Here is a 22,824-nt window from a genome sequence, read left to right on the forward strand (position 1 = left end):
ATTCTTCCTCCTGGATGCACTTTTTCTAGAGAACAACTGACAGTGTGGTGCTGTGTTATAGCTGTGCTGCCATGGAGGTACAGAAAGATCTGGGAGAGACTGGTTGACTTCAGGGTTGGGGAGAAATTTCCCTTCTAGGATGGAGAGACACTGTACCCTTCAGGGGCCTCTTCCTTTGTCCCAATGTTAACGTAAATGGAATAGTAAAGCAGCTTTAGAATGATAGTTCTCATTCTGAAAACAATGCACTGTCAGCTTATTTCTGGTCTTCGTGAGAAAATATCTAAGGGTTTGGGTCACTCTGTCATCCACAAGGCCTTTGAGGAGGGGAGGGGAGACTGAGGAGGAGACATTCCAAGAGAGCATCTGACACTACAGTGGACAGGAAAGGACAAGAAGTTTCACTCAAGTGCTCTGGAACTCACCCAGGAGATAATGCAGGACACAACCCAGGAACTGGGGGAGGGGGTGGCACCGGTCACATGTCTGCTAGCTCTGAGGCTTTGCTGAGTTCCTGAAATGCCTCTATAGCTCCTGTCAGAAGGGAAGCTACTCCTTTTCTCATGGGTTGTACTCCAACTAGGCTTGTGATACCAGTCAGGCTGTAGTAGCTGGGATCTTGATGAAATCTGCATATTTGCTGCTCACATGTGAGAACATGGGATCTGTGCTATAATCAATACTTCCCTTTCAGAGGAAAGAAGCTGTCATCTCAGGGACAGAGATGGGCTCAGAGGGTGGTAGAGCATTTGCTTTGCACATGTGAGTATCTGGGTTCAATTCCCAGCATCACCCAGAAAAAGACAAAGTCTTCATCAAACACTAATGCAGAAAGAATTCCAGATACATTTCTGTCTTTCTCTATCCACGGATACATATATTTTTTATTATATTTATTTATTTTTTAATAGTGAGGCACCATGAGGTACGGTTGTAGACTTACACATTTTTGTGCTTGGGTTTCGATTATACAATGATCAAACACCCATCCCTCCACCAGTGCGCATTTCCCACCACCACGGATCCCAGCATCTCCTCCCCCCCCAGTCCCTATCCCACCCTGCCTCTGTGGCAGGGCATTTCCCTCTCTCTCCTTTTGAGTGCCATGGTCTGCAAAAGAGGCATTGAGTGGCAATTGCTGGTCGACAGTCTACCCTCAGCATGCTCTCCCATCGTGGGCGGATCCTCCCAACACCCTTTATTTGGTGTTCCCTTCTCTTTCTGAGCTCCCCCTTCCCCTAACATGTGTGGTTGTCCTTCGGGTCATTGAGTAAAATTCCTGGTACTAATCTCTGCCATACTTGGGTGTTAGTTTCCTATTTTGTTACTTTATGTTCCCCAGATGAATGCAATCTTTCTATGTCTATCCCTTTCTTTCTGAGTCATTTCGCTTAACATGATTTTTACTCACTACTCCTGTAAGAAACTCCTGTAAAAAAATCAATTGCATTGGTCTTTCTCTAGTTCATTGCTGTAGACTCAAAGCTCTTAACGTTTTTATAGGCTAGACTTAGTCATAAGCACCAGCAACTGCTTTCCTTGGGGCTGGGGATCAGTGAATCTTTTGCTTCTTCTGGCTCTTTTTTTTTCAAGGGACTGCAAAAGGAAGAACAACATTTGCTTTCAGAACCTCACACTTTTACCAACCAATCAAGGGTCTTTGTCCTTGTCAATGTGGGGTATAGCCTTGCTGTCATATTTTCCCCAAGTCCAACTGCACACAGAAGAATTCTGCCCTGGTTACTGTGTGGGAGTCAGACTGTGTTTTCTCTGCTCTGAATCCCAGCCCTAGGGAGCGCTTCTGGGGGAGAATTCTTGCTCCATCTCAGTTTCTGCAGTGGCTCACAGGTGACCCCCTTTCTGGGTCGGTATGACCTTCATGCATTGAGGTGACTTTCTTGGAGTTTCCCAGATTAGTTTCTCCCCTGAACTCTATTGAGGTTTTCCTATGCTTTGGAGGAGCCAGGTTATTTTTGGAGAGATGGGAAAGAGAGAAGAATGCCCCATCTCTCCTAATTGATTCCTACCACAGCTAGAGTTTCTCAGAGTTGTTTTTGCACTTTGTAAAACTCTCATCTTCTCAAGGTAAGAAGTCACCCTTGAGAATGTATCTTGGGCTGCCCTCAACCCCCCTGAGATATCTTTCTTACCCTTAATACTCTTCGTGGCAATGGGTTCAGCTGTAAGAGATCCTTCCCCATGCTATTGAGGGGGGTGAGGTAGCTCTGCTGATATTAACTCTGCTCTCAGGAAGCCTGTTTCCTCGGTTGCGATTTCTGCAACATCCTTTTCTGGAAAAGAACATGGGGCAAGCTTGGCTCTACTGCTGGTTGCTGGCATTTTTCTACAGATCCTCCACACCCCAGTTCTGGGTACAGAGGTACTTGAGGAAAGAAAAGTAGGTTCATTCTCAAGAAACTGTTGGACGAAATAATTTGCTATTGCCTAACCAGACTTATCAATTTTATCTTCAGAAACATTTCAAGGCTTACTTCTATTCACAGAGCTGAAGCCAATGTCCATGGTGCTTCCATGAAGGTAAAATAGTTACAAATCAAAGACACATAGATTACCCCAAGCACTTTCCACATGAGATTAAGCTGAGATTTGGGGGACAAGATTATTATACCCCCTAAGTTAATCCACTCTCCTCTTCTCAGATGTATTTCTCTTGCTCTTTCCATTGTGTTAATTATGAGACTGCTCTGGTGAAACTTAGTCCTGTCAACCAACACATAAAGTGATGTTGCTAACAACCCCTAATGCTTTTTCATTTAGAGCTACTTGTCTTAACACACTTCCTTCTTAGAATCTTCCCAACTGCTCTTCCTCAGGATATTCCTTTGGGATCTTAAACTCTACTCCCTCTCCCCCACCTTCCCATGCAGGGCAGGCTCCTACATGCAAAGGGAATGGGGAGGGGGGGAAGAGCATAGAGCCAGGAGTTGATAAAATCACCTTGAGCGTTTCCCCTTCTATGGAACACATTTCATCCACACACATCGACCTCCAAGTGCCTTTCCTGATTCTTCTGCAGGCTTTTCTCTCAGCCTCCTTTTTCTCCTCAGGTTCTGTTTAGGCATCTACTGCATCTTTCATCCAACCTTCCTGATAGCAGCGATGACCACAATGCCTGTTTTACCCAACTAAGAAGGCCCTTTAAAAAACCCAATGTAGAATAACACGGTTTATCACTTTAAACATGGAGCAATTTTATTTTTTCCTCCTATGGTTGATGCTGAGCTTAGGTTTAGACAACACAAATTTCACAATTTTGACTATAAGGAAGTCTCTCTATCCTAGATAGAAAGACGCTATCCTATCTATTTTCCTGCATCTATGATCAACCTTTGAAAAATCTCATGAGATGTATTTGTAGGTTGTGTTTGTTTTAACCTGGCGATACAGAATTCAATTTATCTAATTTTCTTTCTCTGAAACACACTGTCCACTGTCCTCCCTCCGCTGTCCTCCCATGGTTCATCGATTTGCTCGAGCAGGCCCAGTATGGTCTCCATTTTTGAGACTTGTTGTTACTCTGTTTTGCATATTGAATACGCCGCGGGTAGCGTGTGGGTGAGATACTCTCGGTAGCTTGCCAGGCTCTCCAAGAGGGATGGAGGAACCGAACCCAGCTTGGCCAGGCTGGCTGCTGGCAAGGCAAACGCCCTACCGCTCTGTTATCTCTCTAGCCCCAAAAGATGCTTATTATAGGAACATGTTAGCGCCCTCTAGTGGAATAATATTGCTGCAGGAAGAATAGTGACTTCTTGAAACTTTTTATTGAGATTCTGTAATTAGCAATACTATTAATAATGGTATCTTATGAGCATAATTCCAATGCCACATCAGTGTACCCCCCTCCCTCCCCCAAGGACCCCAACTCCCCTTCCTTTCAACATCCCCCACCACCTTAACTCAATTATGTCAATGAGTTTTCCCCTTTCCATCTCTTTCCTTCTGACTAATTCACTTACTCAGCATGATATCCTCTAGTTCCATGCATATTGCAGCAAAGAGCAGGATTTTATACTTTCTTAGAGCTTACATCATAGAATAATGACTTCTTAAAGATGTCCCAGTCCTTACTTCATGTAATTATTTACATTGCAAGACGGAATTAAGGTGTGGGTGCCAGTAAAGTTGCTAATAAACTGGTCATGAGCTGGGGGAGATTATCCTGGATTTCTAAGTGGGATCAGTCCCATCACACAGATCCTTAAAGGTGGAAATTCTTTCCCAGCTGTACTTAGAGGGAGACATGAGTTAAAACGGGGAGTCATAGAGCTAGACTGTTTTGGTTTTGATGATAGAGACAAGAGCTAAAGATATTCATGAGTCTAAACATTAAATGTGTTTGGGAATCTGACAAAACCCCACCAACAGTACTGTTTGCATTAAGAGAATGAAGGGGAAATTTGTAAAAATGAAATCCTTGAATGTGGATTGGAAATCCAGGGGAAGGAAGAACAGGAGGGTAATAAAACTCTTAAGTTCAGTCTGGCACACCAAACTTAAATTTGCAAATTGAATCTGCAAAGGTGTCAGGTTGTATTTCTTTTCCAGAGGAAGTATTAAGTTCACAACCTGAACGCATTTTCTGTGGTAGCAGAATTCCAAGAATTAGGAGTCAGGATAGAAGACATTGACCAAAGATTTATGAATTCATTTTATTTTTTATTATGTTTTATAATTCTAGTTCATATGAACTTGTTAGTCCAGAATTGAAACTCTTATGTCTGGTCAGATCATGAGACAGTGAGACAGTGAACAGTAAATACCTTAGAGAGAGAGAGAGAGAGAGAGAGAGAGAGAGAGAGAGAGAGAGAGAGAAGGAGGGAGGGATGGAGGGAGGAAGGAAGGAAGGAAGGAAGGAAGAAAGGAAGGAGGAAGGGAAGTAGGGAAGGAAGGAAGGAAGGAAGGAAGGAAGGAAGGAAGGAAGAGAGGGAGGAAGGAAGGAAGGAAGGAAGGGAGGAAGGAAGGGAGGGAAGGAAGGAAGGAGAGCGATAACCTTGAAGAAAACATTTCTTTAAAAGATATCTTCGACAGAGGCCCAGCTCTGGGCAACAAAGCTGAACGGCTCCAATTCCAACAGGTACAGCCCGCCCCCAAGGCCTGGGTTCCTCTCTGGGCACGCGCAGCTAGAACCAGCCCCTAGACAGCCGGTTTTCAACCCCTGATCCGCGTGGGACGGGCACAGAGGCCCAGCTCTGGGCAACAAAGCTGAACGGCTCCAATTCCAACAGGTACAGCCCGCCCCCAAGGGCCTGGGTTCCTCTCTGGGCACGCGCAGCTAGAAACAGCCCCTAGACAGCCGGTTTTCAACCCCTGATCTGCGTGGGACGGGCACAGAGGCCCAGCTCTGGGCAACAAAGCTGAACGGCTCCAATTCCAACAGGTACAGCCCGCCCCCAAGGGCCTGGGTTCCTCTCTGGGCACGCGCAGCTAGAAACAGCCCCTAGACAGCCGGTTTTCAACCCCTGATCTGCGTGGGACGGGCACAGAGGCCCAGCTCTGGGCAACAAAGCTGAACGGCTCCAATTCCAACAGGTACAGCCCGCCCCCAAGGCCTGGGTTCCTCTCTGGGCACGCGCAGCTAGAACCAGCCCCTAGACAGCCGGTTTTCAACCCCTGATCCGCGTGGGACGGGCACAGAGGCCCAGCTCTGGGCAACAAAGCGGAACGGCTCCAATTCCAACAGGTACAGCCCGCCCCCAAGGGCCTGGGTTCCTCTCTGGGCACGCGCAGCTAGAAACAGCCCCTAGACAGCCGGTTTTCAACCCCTGATCTGCGTGGGACGGGCACAGAGGCCCAGCTCTGGGCAACAAAGCTGAACGGCTCCAATTCCAACAGGTACAGCCCGCCCCCAAGGGCCTGGGTTCCTCTCTGGGCACGCGCAGCTAGAAACAGCCCCTAGACAGCCGGTTTTCAACCCCTGATCTGCGTGGGATGGGCACAGAGGCCAGCTCTGGGCAACAAAGCTGAACGGCTCCAATTCCAACAGGTACAGCCCGCCCCCAAGGGCCTGGGTTCCTCTCTGGGCACGCGCAGCTAGAAACAGCCCCTAGACAGCCGGTTTTCAACCCCTGATCTGCGTGGGACGGGCACAGAGGCCCAGCTCTGGGCAACAAAGCTGAACGGCTCCAATTCCAACAGGTACAGCCCGCCCCCAAGGGCCTGGGTTCCTCTCTGGGCACGCGCAGCTAGAAACAGCCCCTAGACAGCCGGTTTTCAACCCCTGATCTGCGTGGGACGGGCACAGAGGCCCAGCTCTGGGCAACAAAGCTGAACGGCTCCAATTCCAACAGGTACAGCCCGCCCCCAAGGGCCTGGGTTCCTCTCTGGGCACGCGCAGCTAGAAACAGCCCCTAGACAGCCGGTTTTCAACCCCTGATCTGCGTGGGACGGGCACAGAGGCCCAGCTCTGGGCAACAAAGCTGAACGGCTCCAATTCCAACAGGTACAGCCCGCCCCCAAGGGCCTGGGTTCCTCTCTGGGCACGCGCAGCTAGAAACAGCCCCTAGACAGCCGGTTTTCAACCCCTGATCTGCGTGGGACGGGCACAGAGGCCCAGCTCTGGGCAACAAAGCTGAACGGCTCCAATTCCAAACAGGAGACATTCCCAACTCCTCGCCTAGTGCCAGGGACTCTTTCCGGAGCCGCGGCCGCTGACGCGGCCGCGAAATATTTTCCCACTACATATGCCATAGGAACCATAAGCTAACTTCTTAGATGGAAACTTCTCTATTTTAGCTCAGCCACTAGAAACACAGTTGCCAATAACTCATAAGCCTATCTTAACTCACACTGCATATCAAGCAGAATAGTAACACTGAACGTGAAGGACTAAACCACACCTCTCACAATGGTAAAGCAACGCAAAAGCCCACCAAACTTTCATATTGAAGAGTCTAGCCCAGATGACACCAACAGTACTGTAGTGTTAGACAACCTCTCTGACAAGGAATTCAGAAGGGAGCTACTTAGCATGCTTAGGGAATTAAAAGAAACAATGGAAACCAATGCCAATAGAAGACAAGAGGATCTGAAGGCAGAAATGAGGAAAATGCAATCAGAAATGTCAGACCTGAAAAATCTCGTAGGCGAATTGAAAAGCTCAGTGGAAGGCCTCAGCAGCAGAGTAACAGAGGCTGAGAACAGAATCAGTGAGCTCGAAGATGAAGTTCAGAGACTCTCCAGAAAAGAGCAGAAAATGGAAAAGAGACTCACAATTCGGGAACAGATGGCAAGAGAACATCGCGATGAAGCCAAGAGGGGTAACATAAGAATTATTGGAGTCCCAGAGGGACAGGAAGAAAACCTCGATGAAGAAGAAACTGTCAAAGACATCATTGCTACAACATTTCCAGAGCTGAAGAAAACTTGTGACCACATTCAGGAGGCCCGAAGAGTACCAGCTAGAAGAAATCCGAATAAAAATACCCCAAGACACATTCTGATCAAAATGACCAAAACCTTAGACAGAGACAAAATTCTGAAAGCAGCAAGATCGAAGAAAGAAATCTCTTACAAAGGAGCATCCTTAAAATTCACAGCTGATTTTTCTGATGAAACCCTCATGGCCCGAAAACAGTGGTGGGACATAGTAAAAAAACTCAATGAAATAAATGCCTCCCCCAAAATACTTTTCCCAGCAAGACTCTCATTCATAATAGAAGGAACAACACACAGTTTCACAGACAAACAACAGCTCAGGAACTTCATAGACTCAAAACCATGGTTACAAGAACAACTAAATGGGCTACTTTAAGGCAAGAAAGGCCCCTCAAATACACCAAATTTTAACAGAACAATGGGACAAAATCCCATAACAATAATCTCTCTCAATGTCAATGGGCTAAACGCACCAATTAAAAGACATAGAGTGGCAGGATGGATTAGAAAATTGAACCCAACATTCTGCTGCCTGCAAGAAACGCATCTCAATAGTCAAAGCAAACACAGACTCAGAGTCAAAGGCTGGAAAACAATCCTACAGGCAAACAGCTCCCATAAAAAAGCTGGGGTAGCCATCCTTATATCAGACCACATCGATTTCAGAGTGAGGAAGGTCATAAGAGACAGTGAAGGCCATTTCTTATTGATCAGAGGATCTGTACAACAGGAAGAACTTACAATAATAAATGTATATGCACCTAATGAGAGACCAGCAAAGTACTTAAAACAACTACTCATAGATTTGGAAAAAGACATCAATAGCAACACAATACTAGTGGGAGACTTCAACACTGCTTTGTCACCTCTTGATAGATCAACCAGACTCAAGCTTAGCAAGGACATACTTCATTTGAGGGAAACAATGGAAGAAAGGGACTTAGTAGATATATACAGGACACTTCATCCACAAAAAGCTGAATACACATTCTTCTCAAGCGTACATGGAACATTCTCCAAGATAGACCACATGCTGAGCCACAAAACATGCCTCCATAAAATTAAGAAGGTAGAGATTGTATCAACAATCTTCTCAGACCATAATGCGCTGAAATTAGAAATAAATCACACACAAAAACAGAAAACTAAATCAAACACCTGGAAATTAAACAGTGCACTATTGAACAACGAGTGGCTTAGAAAGGAAATCAAAGAGGAAATCAAAAGATTCCTAGAAACGAATGAAAATGAGAACACGAGTTACCAAAACTTATGGGACACAGCAAAGGCTGTGTTAAGAGGAAAGTTTATAGCTCTACAAGCATTCCTCAGGAAGGAGCAGCGAGCACACATAAGTAACCTAACCTCACAGCTTAAGAGCTTGGAGAAGGACCAAAAAAAGGAGCACAACCCGAACAGGAGAAAGGAAATAATAAAACTCAGAGCAGAGATTAACGAGATGGAAACCCAAAAAACAATCCGAAAGATCAATGAAACCAAAAGCTGGTTCTTTGAGAAAATTAACAAGATCGATAAGCCTCTAGCAAAACTCACAAAGAAAGGGAGAGAGAAAACCCTAATAAACCGAATCAGAAATGAAAAGGGGGTCATTACAACAGAAACCACAGAAATTCAGAGGATCCTCAGGGAGTACTTTGAGAAGCTTTATGCCACGGAACATCAAAACCTCGAGGAAATGGATAAATTCCTAGACTCCTACAGACTCGCAAGGCTGAACCAAGAAGACCTGGAATACCTGAACAGACCTATCACCATCAAGGAAATTGAAATGGTAATAAAAAGTCTCCCCAAGCACAAAAGTCCTGGCCCGGATGGGTTCACTAGTGAATTCTTCCAAATCTTTAAAGAGGACTTACTCCCAATGCTCTTTAAGCTTTTCCACGAAATTGAAATATCAAAAACACTTCCAAACAGTTTCTACGAAGCAAATATCACACTGATACCAAAAGCAGACAGAGATACCACAAAGAAAGAGAATTACAGGCCGATATCCCTGATGAACACAGATGCAAAGATCCTCAACAAACTACTAGCAAATAGAATCCAACTACTCATTAAAAAGATCATACACCATGACCAAGTAGGATTCATCCCAGGGATGCAAGGATGGTTTAACATTCGGAAATCAATCAACATAATCCACCATATCAACAAAAGAAAAGATAAAAAGCATATGATCATATCAATAGATGCAGAGAAAGCATTTGATAAGATCCAGCACCCCTTTATGATGAAAACCCTAGCCAAAATGGGTATAGAGGGGACCTTCCTCAACATAATTAAAGCCATCTACCACAAGCCTACAGCAAGCATCATCCTCAATGGGGAAAAACTGAGAGCCTTCCCTCTAAGATCAGGGACGAGACAGGGATGCCCACTCTCTCCACTGCTGTTCAATATAGTACTGGAAGTACTTGCAATAGCGATTAGGCAGGAAAAAGATATTAAGGGCATTCAGGTAGGAAAGGAAGAAATCAAGCTCTCACTATTCGCAGATGATATGATACTCTACTTAGAGAACCCAATAACTTCCACCAAAAAACTCCTAGAAACAATAGACTCGTATAGTAAAGTTGCAGGTTATAAAATCAATACCCAAAAGTCCATGGCTTTCCTATACGCAAACAGTGAGAGAGAAGAAAGCAACATGAAAAAAACAATCCCATTCACAATTGTGCCCCAGAAAATCAAGTACCTAGGAATCAGCTTAACTAAGGAAGTAAAGGACCTGTACAAAGAAAACTACAAAACGCTACTTCAGGAAATAAAAGAGGACATGAGGAAATGGAAAGATATCCCCTGCTCATGGGTCGGGAGACTTAACATTGTCAAAATGGCGATACTACCGAAAGCATTGTATAAATTCAATGCAATCCCTATAAGGATACCCATGACATTCTTCAAAGAAATGGAGCAAACACTCTTGAAATTTATATGGAACAATAAGCCCCCACGAATAGCTAAAGCAATTCTTGGGAAAAAGAAAATGGGAGGAATCAACCTCCCGAACTTCAAACTGTACTACAAAGCAGTAATAATTAAAACAGCATGGTACTGGAACAAAGGCAGAACTGCAGACCAATGGAACAGGGTTGAATACACTGACATCTCTCCTCAATCATATGCTCATCTAGTCTTTGATAAAGGTGCAAGTAATGTGAAGTGGAGTAAGGAAAGCCTCTTTAATAAATTGTGTTGGCATCACTGGACGGCTACATGCAAAAAAATAGGCTCAGAACTCTGCCTAACACCATGTACAAAAGTAAGATCAAAATGGATTAAAGACCTCAACATCAGACCAGAAACCATAAGGTACATTGAAGATAAAGTTGGCAAAACCCTCCATGACATTGAAGCTAATGGTATCTTCAAAGATGCCACGCCACTGGCCGAGCAAGTGAAAACAGAGATAGATAAATGGGACGATCTTAAACTAAGAAGCTTCTGCACCTCCAAAGAAACAGTGACCAAAATACAAAGACAGTCTACAGAATGGGAAAGGATATTCACCGAATACACATCTGACAAGGGGTTGATATCCAGGATATACAAAATACTGGTTAAACTCCACAAGAAGAAAACATCCAACCCCATCCAAAAATGGGGCAATGAAATGAACAGAAACTTTCTCAAAGAAGAAATCCGAATGGCAAAAAAGCACATGAGAAAATGCTCTACATCATTAATCATCAGGGAGATGCAGATCAAAACCACAATGAGATACCATCTCACACCTCAGAGACTGGCCCACATTCAAAAGAACAAAAGCAACCGATGCTGGCGTGGATGTGGCGAGAAAGGGACACTCCTTCACTGTTGGTGGGAATGTCCACTGGTTCAGCCTTTCTGGAAAACAGTATGGACGATTCTCAGAAAATTACAAATTGAGCTCCCATTTGACCCAGCAATACCACTCCTGGGAATATATCCCAGAGAGGCAAAAATGTATAGTCGAGGTGACATCTGCACTTGTTTGTTCATTGCAGCACTCTTTACAATAGCCAGAAACTGGAAGAAACCTGAATGCCCAAGAATAGATGACTGGTTAAAGAAACTTTGGTACATCTACACAATGGAGTACTATGTAGCTGTTAGAAAAGATGAAGTCATGAAATTTACATACAAGTGGTACAATATGGAAAGTATCATGCTACGCGAAATGAGTCAGAAAGAGAGGGATAGACATAGAAAGATTGCATTCATCTGGGGGATATAAAGTAACAAAGTATGAGATTAATACCCAAGAATAGCTGAGATCAGCACCAGGAGGATTACTCCATAACTTAGAGGCCAGCCGGGTATCCTAGAGGAAAGGGCAGTTCAGATAGAGAAGGGAGCACCAAATAAAGGATGTTTGGAGGATCCTCCCAGGAGGGGAGATGCATGTCGAAAGTAGACTATGGACTGAACATGTTTGCCACTCAATGCCTCTTTTGCAGACCACAACACCCAAAAGGAGAGAGAGAACACAGGGGATTGCCCTGCCACAGAGACAGGGGGGATGGGGGGATGGGGGTGGGAGGGATATTATCCATGGTGGTGGAAAATGGGCACTGGTGGAGGGATGGGTATCTGATCATTGTATAATTGAAACCAAAGCACAAAAAAATTGTAAACCTACAACTTTAAAAAAAAATAAAATAAAATAAAGGGAAAAAAAAAAAAGATATCTTCACTAAGCCAGAAAGTTACTCAATGGGATGGACACATGCTATGCATACAGAAGGCCTGGATTCAATCCCTGGCAATACTTGTTCCTCCCCCCGCCCCAGTACAGCCAGGAGTGACCCCCAAGTGCCGAGTTGGGAGCAGCCCCTAAGCAACAATGGGTGTGGTCCCAAATAAAACACTAACAAAAAAATCCCCCCTTTTCTCTCTCTTACTTCTCTTCTTCCCTCCCTCCTCTTCCCTCTCCTCCTCTCATTATCTTCCCTCATCAGTGGTGGCTTGTAGTGATTCAATTCATAAATGCATTACTATTGGAAAGTATCTCTGGTATCTCTGCCATCTAATTCTGTTAAGAAAGGTCATATTAGAAGGAAACCAATGTGCTCTCTCTCAAGACTGAAATCAGTGTCCACATTATCCCAAATTTTGCCTCCTACCCCACAAAATTTCAAAAATTTTCTTGTAACAAAAACACTAAAGATCATAAATATCCTTCTGTTAACTGGGTTCTGACAATCATTGTTTTCCCATGGTCTTGTCCTGAATTTGTTAGTGTTCTTACTCATTGAAAATTCAAAGACTTGTGCTACCTTCTAGAATAAGAAAGCTTTTCTGAGGAAAGGTAAATGTAGTTGGCTAAGGGAGAGCAATATAGAATCAGCTTTCTGTTTATGGATTTCAAAGTACCTAACATAGAGGGGCTGGAGCAATAGCATAGCCGGTAGGGCGTTTGCCTTGCACGCGGCCCACCCGGGTTCGATTCCCAGCATCCCATATGGTCCCCCAAGCACTGCCAGGAGTGATTCCTGAGTGCAGAGCCAGGAATAACCCCTGAGCATAGGCTGTATGTGACCCCAAAAGCTAAATAAATAAATAAATAAATAAATAAAGTATCTAACATATAAATAATTAATCTGGCAGGGCTTTACAGCAATCTTATGCTCCGAATTGGATAGTCTTGAGACCACGGAATCCTATCTCATGCACCACCCCACCATACAAAGAGGAAGATGAACCACATCTTGTGAACACTGTAGAGTTACTTCTTTTCCTGTACCCGAGATCTTGTCTCTTGGAACGATAATAGTATAGTTTCCTTGAGGAGAGAGAGAGAGAGAGAGTGTGTGTGTGTGAGAGAGAGAGAGAGAGAGAGCGAAAGAGAGCAAGAAGAAGAGGTAGATAGAGAGAGAGAGAAGGAGAAAGAAATGGAGAGAGAGAGAGAGAGCCTGCAGAAAGGAGATGGATTCTACCATCTTGAAACGCTTGAATGGAAGCTATCAGGGTCGCCTCTGTGCTAAGTACTCATCTGAACAGATAAGACAAACAATGACATAGCAGAGGAACTTGTTATTCATGGCAGGTCTGAAGAAAAATGCCTGCTGCTGTTATTACAAAATAAGTCTTTGATAACAGCACATTTTATCTACCTCCCCGGTCACTGCCTCTTCTCTCATGGATTCAGAAAAGAAGTAAAACACGCAGATTTAAGAGAAGAGAGTTTCATTCATTCTGATCACACATTAGTTTTTGCTGTTTTCTTGAAGAATTACCTCTTTTTGGGCCTCTGTGAGTTTCCTAATTTACCTTCTAGGACATAATCTTTTGGAATGGTGGGTCTATCTTTTGGCTATGGGGTTAATATGGTGTTTGTAGTAGTGTCCCATGGAATGCAGAGAGTTTTCTATGAACATTTGTCTCAGAGCTCTTTCCTGTTTTATTCCCTACACAATGTCACAATTCCACACTCAAGCTCTCTAATCTTTCTGAGGAGGCGCTTGGGGGTCACTCTACAGCTCTGTGCTTGAGTGCTATGAGGTGTCAGAACAAATTGGTAAGCATCTAAGTTCTGTGATATCTCTCCAGCTAGCCCCCAAATACACTGATCTCATTTATCAGGATCATGTGCTCCATTTACAAGAACACTGTGCAGTCTTTGCATCCTTTTCCTCCAATCCTTATGTACTTTTAGTTTTTATTTATTTCCTCTCTCCTTGGAATGGTTCTTTAAAGAATGAAGATGGTGGAGGGCCTGGAACAACCAAATACTTACATACCTTTTATCTACTTGGTGCTTAGAACTTGTTCCTAGATGGCCTGAGGGCAGGGGTAGTAACTTGTCATATCAGCGGTTCACAAATTGTTCTGCGTGTGGACAAATGGTCTTGCAAAGATTTGTGGTGACTCTTTTCCCCTTTGAAGGGCAGACATGACTCAGAGTGATATATTTTAAACCTGGACTATGGAGATGATAGCTCAATAAATGCTCTATAAATCATTGAACAACATACTTATAATGGGCAAGTTTTATGATATGTAAGTTGCAATGCAATAAAACTGTGTAAAATGAGCAATAACTGCTACTTTAATGAGACTTGATCTTGGTCACATAGAACTGATTAATGTTAGCTTAAGCATCTCACTGTTTCTCTCCTCTGAACCTAACAGTTCACCTGACATCTGTGCAAGATACAGTCAACATCCCTTGCATCCATTAAGATGATGTCTTCCCTCCCAGCAAGGATGGGGAAGATTTTACTGCTTCTGCGTTCAGTATCATGTTTATATACTTTTCGATGTCTCTGTCTGATTTGTAGGAACTCAGTTTATTCTTCAATGTGCCCCAGGATAATTATTAGTGCCAGGGGATATACCTCAGAAAATAAAAGGATGCTCATTAGGGGGACCTCTGATATCACTATTGGGAGTACAGAGATAGACAGAAATGAATTAAGACCTTTCCTATCAGGACAGCAATTAATGAATTCTCCAAATCAGCACTGAAGACAAAAGAAATAAACCACTAGAGAGAGAGAGATACAGCATGAACCAAGCGTAGATCTGGGCCAAAACATTCACAGATAATCTTTTTATTGTTACTGAAATAAAAGCTAGCAGGGATGTGGGAGTTGAAGATGAGTGATAAAACTTTAAAACTTCAAATTATGAAATATCTTTGTGTCAGTCTAAGAAATATGAATTTCATCTTGGATATAAGGAAGCAGAGAAAAATTGTGAGGGATCAAAGAATGACTGGATTTGTGTATTATACCTATAACTACAGTGACAATAGGGAAGAAAAATGGGGAGAATAAAGATTTGAGAACAAGAGACAGGTATGGAAGATTATTTCTCCAGGAGTCTCTTAAGTACACTTGACCATACAAGTTTTATTTCTCTGATGTGATGGTGGGGTAGGAATAAGAAGTATGCTGAGAATAAGTTAAATTGAGAGCTCTACAAATTAGAAAGGTGTAAATATCTTAAAAGTAAATCCAAAGACTAAATTAGAACTAGTGAGAGATGTGGTTCCAATACTGTCTTGGATAACACTATCTAAGAAGCAGGTGTAAATCAATAAGAAGAAAAAGTCCAGAAATCAGAATAAAATCAGAATAGCAGAAGAGAAAGAGCCCAGAGGAAAGATGGAATGGAAAATAATGTGAATGTAAATTATAAAAGAAAACTGAGCAAGCAATGACTATTATTTATATGATGGGGGAGGGGGCCTCGCAAAGCGTACTCAGGGGGCTCTGAGCCAGCTCCTAGCAATATATTGCTAATTGGCTGAACTGTTCTACTCTCGTGTACCATGATGTTATTCTGATCAAGTTTCCATGGTAGCAGAAACCACCAGGACCATATCTGACTGTGATGGTGAACCCATGTAGTGTTGGGGATTGAACCAGGGGTCTTGTGGATGCTAGGCATGTGCTTCAGCCCTTTAAACATCTCTCTGGCCCTAAGCAATGACTTTTACAGCCAAGTGTGATCATATTCTATGAGCCTTTTAAAAAAATTTATAAGGCCACTTTGCCGAGGCTAATAAAGTGAGACTTTCACTTTTATTTTGCTGGGCTTCCTTTACTACTTTACTGCACTATTTTCTAGAAACCTTGAGGTCAAGCTTTCACATGTGAACACAGCATCCACCTCTTCTCAGGAGACACCATGTTTGCTAGTTAACAGCTGCATTTTGCACATTGCCTGTGCAGCCACAGATCTCTTCCAGGTCCCAGCTTTGGTCTATTGTGGATAGAGAGCAATGTTTCTCATATGTGGTTTTCCATGTAGAAGAGGCAGCTCTATGTGGAACAGAGCCCCCAATGACCAAGGTGTCTCAGAAACATCCGGAGTCACATACGGGTGATGGTAGGAGAGTTTTCTTTGCAGCCACCTCTGCTGCTCCCTATATCTCACGATGATTTAGTCAAAAAGTCCATTGATTTAGGTCTGGAGAGTCAGTGCCAGGATGAAGGCATTTTTTCGGCATGTGGGCAACCTCAACTTGATCCTCAGCATCTGGTCCCCTGAGTACCACAGGGAGTAACACCTGAGTACAGAGTTGACAGTAGCTCAGAGAAACTCTAGATATGACCCGAACTTCACCCTCACCCAGATATATTAATTTAGAGATAAACTGTAGCAATGTCCTCCCATTGTTCATCGATTTGCTTGAGTGGGCCCAGTAACGTCTCCATCATGAGACTTGTTGTTACTGTGTTTGGCATATCGCATATGTCAAAATAATTTGCCCAGGTTCTTCTCATATTCCAAACTCCAAGTCATGAAACAAAAATGCAAAGTTGTAATTAGAAGATTTGGATTTGGGAAAGGAAAGGGACTTCAGACACTCTGTGGAATGATTAGTACAGCATAGGGAATAAGCAATTAACAAAAGTTAGTCTATAAAGAAGGCAAAGGAGTCTTATTTCCTGTGGCTTAGTTAGCAAATCTCCAGTGCAGTTTGCCTTAACGCAATATTCAATATCCCACTTTTGTTGAAAAACCATTTGTGCAACTCCCATAAGACAATTGTATTTAGATGTGGGGGGAAAATTGCCCCTAAACTGGCCATATCCAGCTAAAGTGGCAATTGGGGATTGTTTTCCCCCCACTGTGTAGTTCAGGCCATATTAACCCCAGACTGAGGCATCTAGGAGGCTCTGTGATGGCTTCGTGGTCCAAGATGAGGCTTTTGAAGGTAGGACTTTTTCATCTTTGTGACATCCCTTTTTGTACAGTCTGTAGGTGGCCATGGAGTGCTGTGTACTCAGAGCTAGCACAGAGGTATTGAGATGTTTGTGAGGGGCTGGCAGACTCTAAGTTGAGAAGAAAATTCTTCTTACTAATTCTGGAGGCAGTGGACTCAGAGGAGTACTCCCCTTTGTCAACAACATTAACATCGTATGAATAATGGATCAGCTGGAGTCCCATTCCCGAGTCTTGTTGATACCAATACATATAGCTGTGGTCCGTGGTTTGAGAACATTCCAGTGTGATCTTCTTTCCTGCCCCTGTAACCCGGTGTCTCGGGGTCTGGAAGATGTCAGCTCTTGTGATGCCTAAGAGAGGAAGGAAATAGCCGTTACCTAGTATCCAGGATGCCCCAAGGCTGGGTTCAGATACTATCCCTGAAGAGAATGTTCCATCCTAACCCTGAAGATACTAACTCTGAAGATGTTCCATTCTAACACAGAGAAATCTAGCTCACCTGTCTCCAGAAGATAGAAGGCCACACAGCAGAGGTGCCAGACACTCATGACAAAGCCAGGGTAAGAAGCTTATCTCCAAGTTCTGAGGAAGTGAGGTGAGCTCTTGATAAAGTCACTCTGTAGTGACATGGTCCAACAGTCACCCTGCAGGGATTGGTGCTCTCTCACCTCCTGTGAAAAGACTACTGTTTCAGTTCACACTTTCCTCATTCCATCCTGCACCAGATGCATCCACTGCTTATTTATCTTAACTCAAGTCTCTACTCTTTGTACAAAATATTAAATTTCCCCTTTTATTATTTTTGGTGGGAGTAAGTAGAACCATAAAAACCTATTGTTGGAAGACTTGAACTAATAAGAGAATGGGGAAAAAGAAGTGACATTTGAGTTGTGTTCTGAAGAATGAAGTGGAATGAGCTTGCAGATTAATAGTAAAGTAGATTCACAAAAGAATTAAGGAGGCCAAAGTGACTTCCTCAAAGAGTCCCCAGGAAGCATGCATGGAACAATACCCTGAGATAGCATGTATGAGAGGTAGTAACATACCCCGACTTGTCACGAGTTTTAGTTATTTTTGTGTCATACTCACACAGCTGCTCCGTCTTATTTCCCACTGACTTGGTGTTCACACTTTAATCACTTAATTTGTTAGACATCAGGATATTAGGATAATACTTTTGTTTTGAGGTGGCCACAACCTGTTTATTCTGGGTTAGGACTTACTCCAGCTGTGTGATCAGGGATCACTCCATGTAAAATCTTATCACACCGAAGGTTGTGTGTTCGCGGGCTCACTGGATGGCACTGTCTCACCGCCCATGTTTGGTGCTCTTGAACCACTGTGTATGGCCTGGATCGGAAGGGCTGTTGGCCAAGGGCAGACGGAAGAAACAAGGGCCAGGCCGGTCAATATCAATAGTAGTTTATTCCAATCCTCTTCACTCCTGTCTCTCTCTGCCTCCTTCTCTCCTGGGCCCCAATCTGGAAGCTCTCTCCTTCTGACTCTGACTCTGGATCTCTGGACCCCGGGCCCTCTTGCTTCTGACTCCCCTCTCCCAGAGCTTACAGTCTTAGTTTATATAGCAGTCACATAAGGCGGTGACATAAAGGTGGGTTGAATACTGACAAATCAACAAAGAGAGGTAAGACCACTCTTCCAGGAGATTAACTCAAGGATAAAATCTCATCTACAGAGATTACTCCAGATTACTAGGAGATCCGCTCAAGGGTGGGATCCCAACAAGGATGTGCTCTTCCCTCAGTTAGTAATCTACTTAAATATTTGTAATAAATCTACTTCTAATATTTCTAGCAATGTCATTCTGTATGAGCACAGTAAGAGATATAAACTTAGTTTGGTTCTTCCTGAGAACATCTCACTATACATTCTGCAGTCCTCAGGCCAGGTTAATCTTCCTAGCTCCAGCAGGGTCCTAGTCTCGTCGTTACTTACTTTTGAATCATGACAGCATTTGTCCATGATCATGCCCTCAACTTATAGCTGAGTATCGTGGCTCTTTTACCTGGCCCATTTTGATGCCAGGGTAGCTCACAGCTTGCCCTGGGTCCATTCAGTCCCTCGTTGAGACCCTGCTTTTGAGGTGCTAGGAACTAAGGGCAACTGAGTCAAGAAATCAGATGCCCAGGAGTAAATATTGTTTGGAGTCAATCAACTCCCAAGTTACAAAGCATAATATTAACTGTCTTCCTGTGTCCACACAGAAAGGACATTGCTTACAATACAAGTTCAGTGTCCTTAGATGGGTGTGACCTGATAAACCTAAGTTATCTGAGGAAGGACAAAAGAGTGTTATCCTACAACTCCAGACCATATGTGGTCCAGGGAGGTGAGGGGAGTTGAACCTGGGTCAAGTGCCCAGCAAGTGTCTTATCTCTCTGGCCCCGGGGTCATATTTTAGCTGTACTAGCAATCACACATGACCAGAAAAATTCAGTTATTCAATCCCATCCCTCCAATTTGTCCTTTGATAAACTTGGTTAAAACTTTTGGATGTGATGTTGCAGTAAATAGTTTGCAAACCGAGTGTCATAGTCTTGTCTTTTCTTCATTTTTACTCAGCAGTTTTTGATGTGAGTTGTATGTATTTATAGCCAGAGTATCCCTTCTTTTCATCTATCTTTGCTTCCTCTCCTGAATACACAGAAAATTCTTGCTTCCATAATTCAGACCTAGGAGTTTGGATTTTTGGCTAGTACAATCCCACTGTTTGGACCTCACCTCTTTAATAGTGACATATGTAACACCTGTAGACTCCGACTCACTCTTACTCTTCCATAAGTCCCTAAGGAATACAACAAAGATGACTTACCCGACCCCGACTCTCATAATCCATTAGAGCTCTTTGCCATAGAGTAATTACTCTAGTTATGAGTGGCATTTGGCTTTTGCTTTCATAAAGAAAAATTAACAATACTTTATTAGGGAACATCCAGAAAGTTAAACAATTATTTTTTTGCCCTCAGCTGAAAAAACAAAAGAGGAAATGAAAGAATTGACATCCAGAAATTTGGAGTGGACATTAAATAGGAAGCAGAGAACCCTCAATCTTTTGTTATAAGTAGGAGAATGCTTAAGGATAAATGAAAATTTGATGGGCTTTTTTGCATAGACTGGTTGCAAAATCTGTGTTTTATGTGGATGAGATTAAAGAATGAGGGAGGGATGAAATGGACAGGCAAATAGGGGAAAGAAGGAGAGTGAGATGAAGGGGTTCTTGAAGAAAGAGATAGTCATGAACCCCATAGTTATTCAGCAGATATAGCTCATACATCCTTTCTGGTAAAAGAAAGGAAGTCTCTGTAGCAACTGCCGAGACTTAATACTAGCAATTTAGGATACAGGAATCATCAGTGATCATTGTTTTATATGTCTCTACACATTTTTCTATCACTGTGAGTTTTTCAGGAGAAAGAGAAGCCAATAAGGTCAAAGACAAAAAAAATCCTAGTATACAGAATGGAGAACCCTGGGAAAAATAAAGGTAATGGCATATTAACCGTTGGCAAAGATCCACCTGTCATCCAAAAAGCATGAAGAAGCAAGGCAGAAAAGTTTGATTTCCAGAACAAAGTATGTTATGATGTAGGGCTCTGGTCCCATGTGGAAATAAGATAATCCTTGAGTTTAACTGCCATGCCAAGAATGTTCTGTGACATATTGATTTCTATATATTATTCCAGGATATAATTCCAAAGAGTCACAGACACTGACTTTGGACCATGAGAACTGGGTTTTTCTGCAATGACTCACAAGTCGGATCCCACACCAAAGCCCTTTGGGAGCTTTAACACCATATTTTTAAACGTACTGTGCCAGCGTTTGGAAGTTTTAAAGGTCCTAAAATAGAGCATAACTCATCTTCTGGCTCCACATTCTGCCTGCTTGCCTAGAGTGCCAAAACTAGAACTTTGGGCGTGCATTTAATTATTTGATGTTCCAGCTAAAATATTTAAGACTCATCCCAGTATGTGAGTATAAGGTTTGGGTTAAAAGATAAAACAAATATCCTTTGGGGCTCGAGCAATAGCACAGCGGGTAGGGTGTTTGCCTTGCATGTGGCCGACCCGTGTTCAATTCCCAGCATCCCATATGGTCCCTCGAGCACCACAAGGTGTAGTCCTGAGTGCATGAGACAGGAGTAACCCCTGTGCATTGTCTGGTGTGACCCAAAAAGTAAAAAAAAATCATCATAAACATTTATATACACGTATGTATACATGCACTTAAACCTGCTCACATATTATACTTAGACCTGTACACACATATATACATTACATCTAATATATGTATTTATACACATCATCCTGTAACTAGACTCTGTACACACATATGATTTCTCTTATTTATCTTCTGAATAAAAATTCAGACTCCATTAAGGAGAGCAGCTTTTACTTCCTCTGTGACATTAACATTCTCCATTCTTCCATGCATGTTTGGGATGACTGATCACTTTTCCCTGGTTCATAGCCAATCATATTACTGTCATAGATTAACTTCAGGTAGTCATTATTATACATCTTTCAACTATTTTTGGAGTCCAGTAAATCACCATCTTTCATTTTTAATTAGTATTTTTATAGAATTTTTTCTTCACCAAGGATATTCTTTTTAAAGAACTTAAAAGGCAGAAGTTGGGGGCTGGAGAGATAGAACAGCAGCTAGGGCATATCCCTTGCACGCGGCCGACCTGAGTTCGATTCCCAGCATCCCATATGGTCCCCTAGGCACCGCCAAGAGTAACTCCTGAGTGCAGAGCCAGGAGTAACCCCTGTGCATTGCCAGGTGTGACCCAAAAAGGGGAAAAAAAAGGAAGAAGTTGGAGAAGGACTCAAATAAACTTTTATCCAGTATATTGTGCCTAGAATTCCCTTGCTGAACAAAATTTCCTCCAGTGCAGAGAAACCAGAGACTTATCCCAAGGTCTTACAAGAAGGAGCAATCTTGAATCTCCAACCTTTACCGTCATATTGGCAGTAGGCAGATTATTTGAAATTCTATACATCCAGGTAATGAGAGAAGTGCTGCTGTTTAAAGTTAATCTCGGCTGATATTTAAAAAATTGTGGGTCAAGAGATGAAAGATGTCTCTTAAATTTTATTGACTATTTTTTAAAAAAAGCTTTTATTTTTGAGAGTGCCATCTCTGGTACTTAAGCTTGCGCCTTCTGTGTCAGACTTAATGGCAATTAAATTGGCTTTGATGGAAGTTTTAGAAAACAAGTGAGTCAGCTTGCTCAGGGTAGAAATGTGCAGAACTTGCAGCAACCCAACTGAGAAAAAACTGGCCGTATAGAAGGGTTGTCAGCAGGAACAGAATGGAGTTGGGGGTGTTGCAAAGTGAGTGGAGAAAGAAAGCCAGAAAACCATTAAAACCTGCCCTGTAAGAACTGACACAGGAGATAAAACAAAAGGCTGGAGCTGTGGAACCCCAAGTTAAAACATACTAAGCATTAGGACTGAAATGTAGTTATGAAAGTTTGTAAGTCTCTAACTGTATCTCAGGGTGACTCATTAAAAGCTTTTTTAAAAAAATATTGAGTAGGGGCCGGAGCAATAGCACAGCGGGTAGGGCGTTTGCCTTGCACACGGCTGACCTAGGTTCGATCCCCGGCATCCCATATAGTCCCTCAAGCACCACCAGGAGTAATTCCTGAGCGCAAAGCCAGGAGTATCCCCTGAGCATTGCTGGGTGTGACCCAAAAAGCAAAATTAATTAATTAATTAATTA

General features: G+C 43.0%; 1 gene segment (V, D, J or C); it reads right to left on the reverse strand.

The window, feature by feature from the left end:
- The window catches only part of LOC130032506 (T cell receptor beta constant 2-like), a 111,085-nt gene that overhangs the window by 78,348 nt on the left and 9,913 nt on the right, over positions 1–22,824 (reverse strand). Inside the window, 1 exon segment of the C gene segment in view lies at positions 9,398–9,409. Within this exon segment, the coding sequence occupies positions 9,398–9,409 (12 nt within the window).

The sequence above is a fragment of the Sorex fumeus genome, unplaced genomic scaffold (genome assembly GCF_029834395.1).
Source record: "Sorex fumeus unplaced genomic scaffold, SorFum_2.1 ptg000048l, whole genome shotgun sequence".
Classification (NCBI taxonomy): domain Eukaryota; kingdom Metazoa; phylum Chordata; class Mammalia; order Eulipotyphla; family Soricidae; genus Sorex; species Sorex fumeus.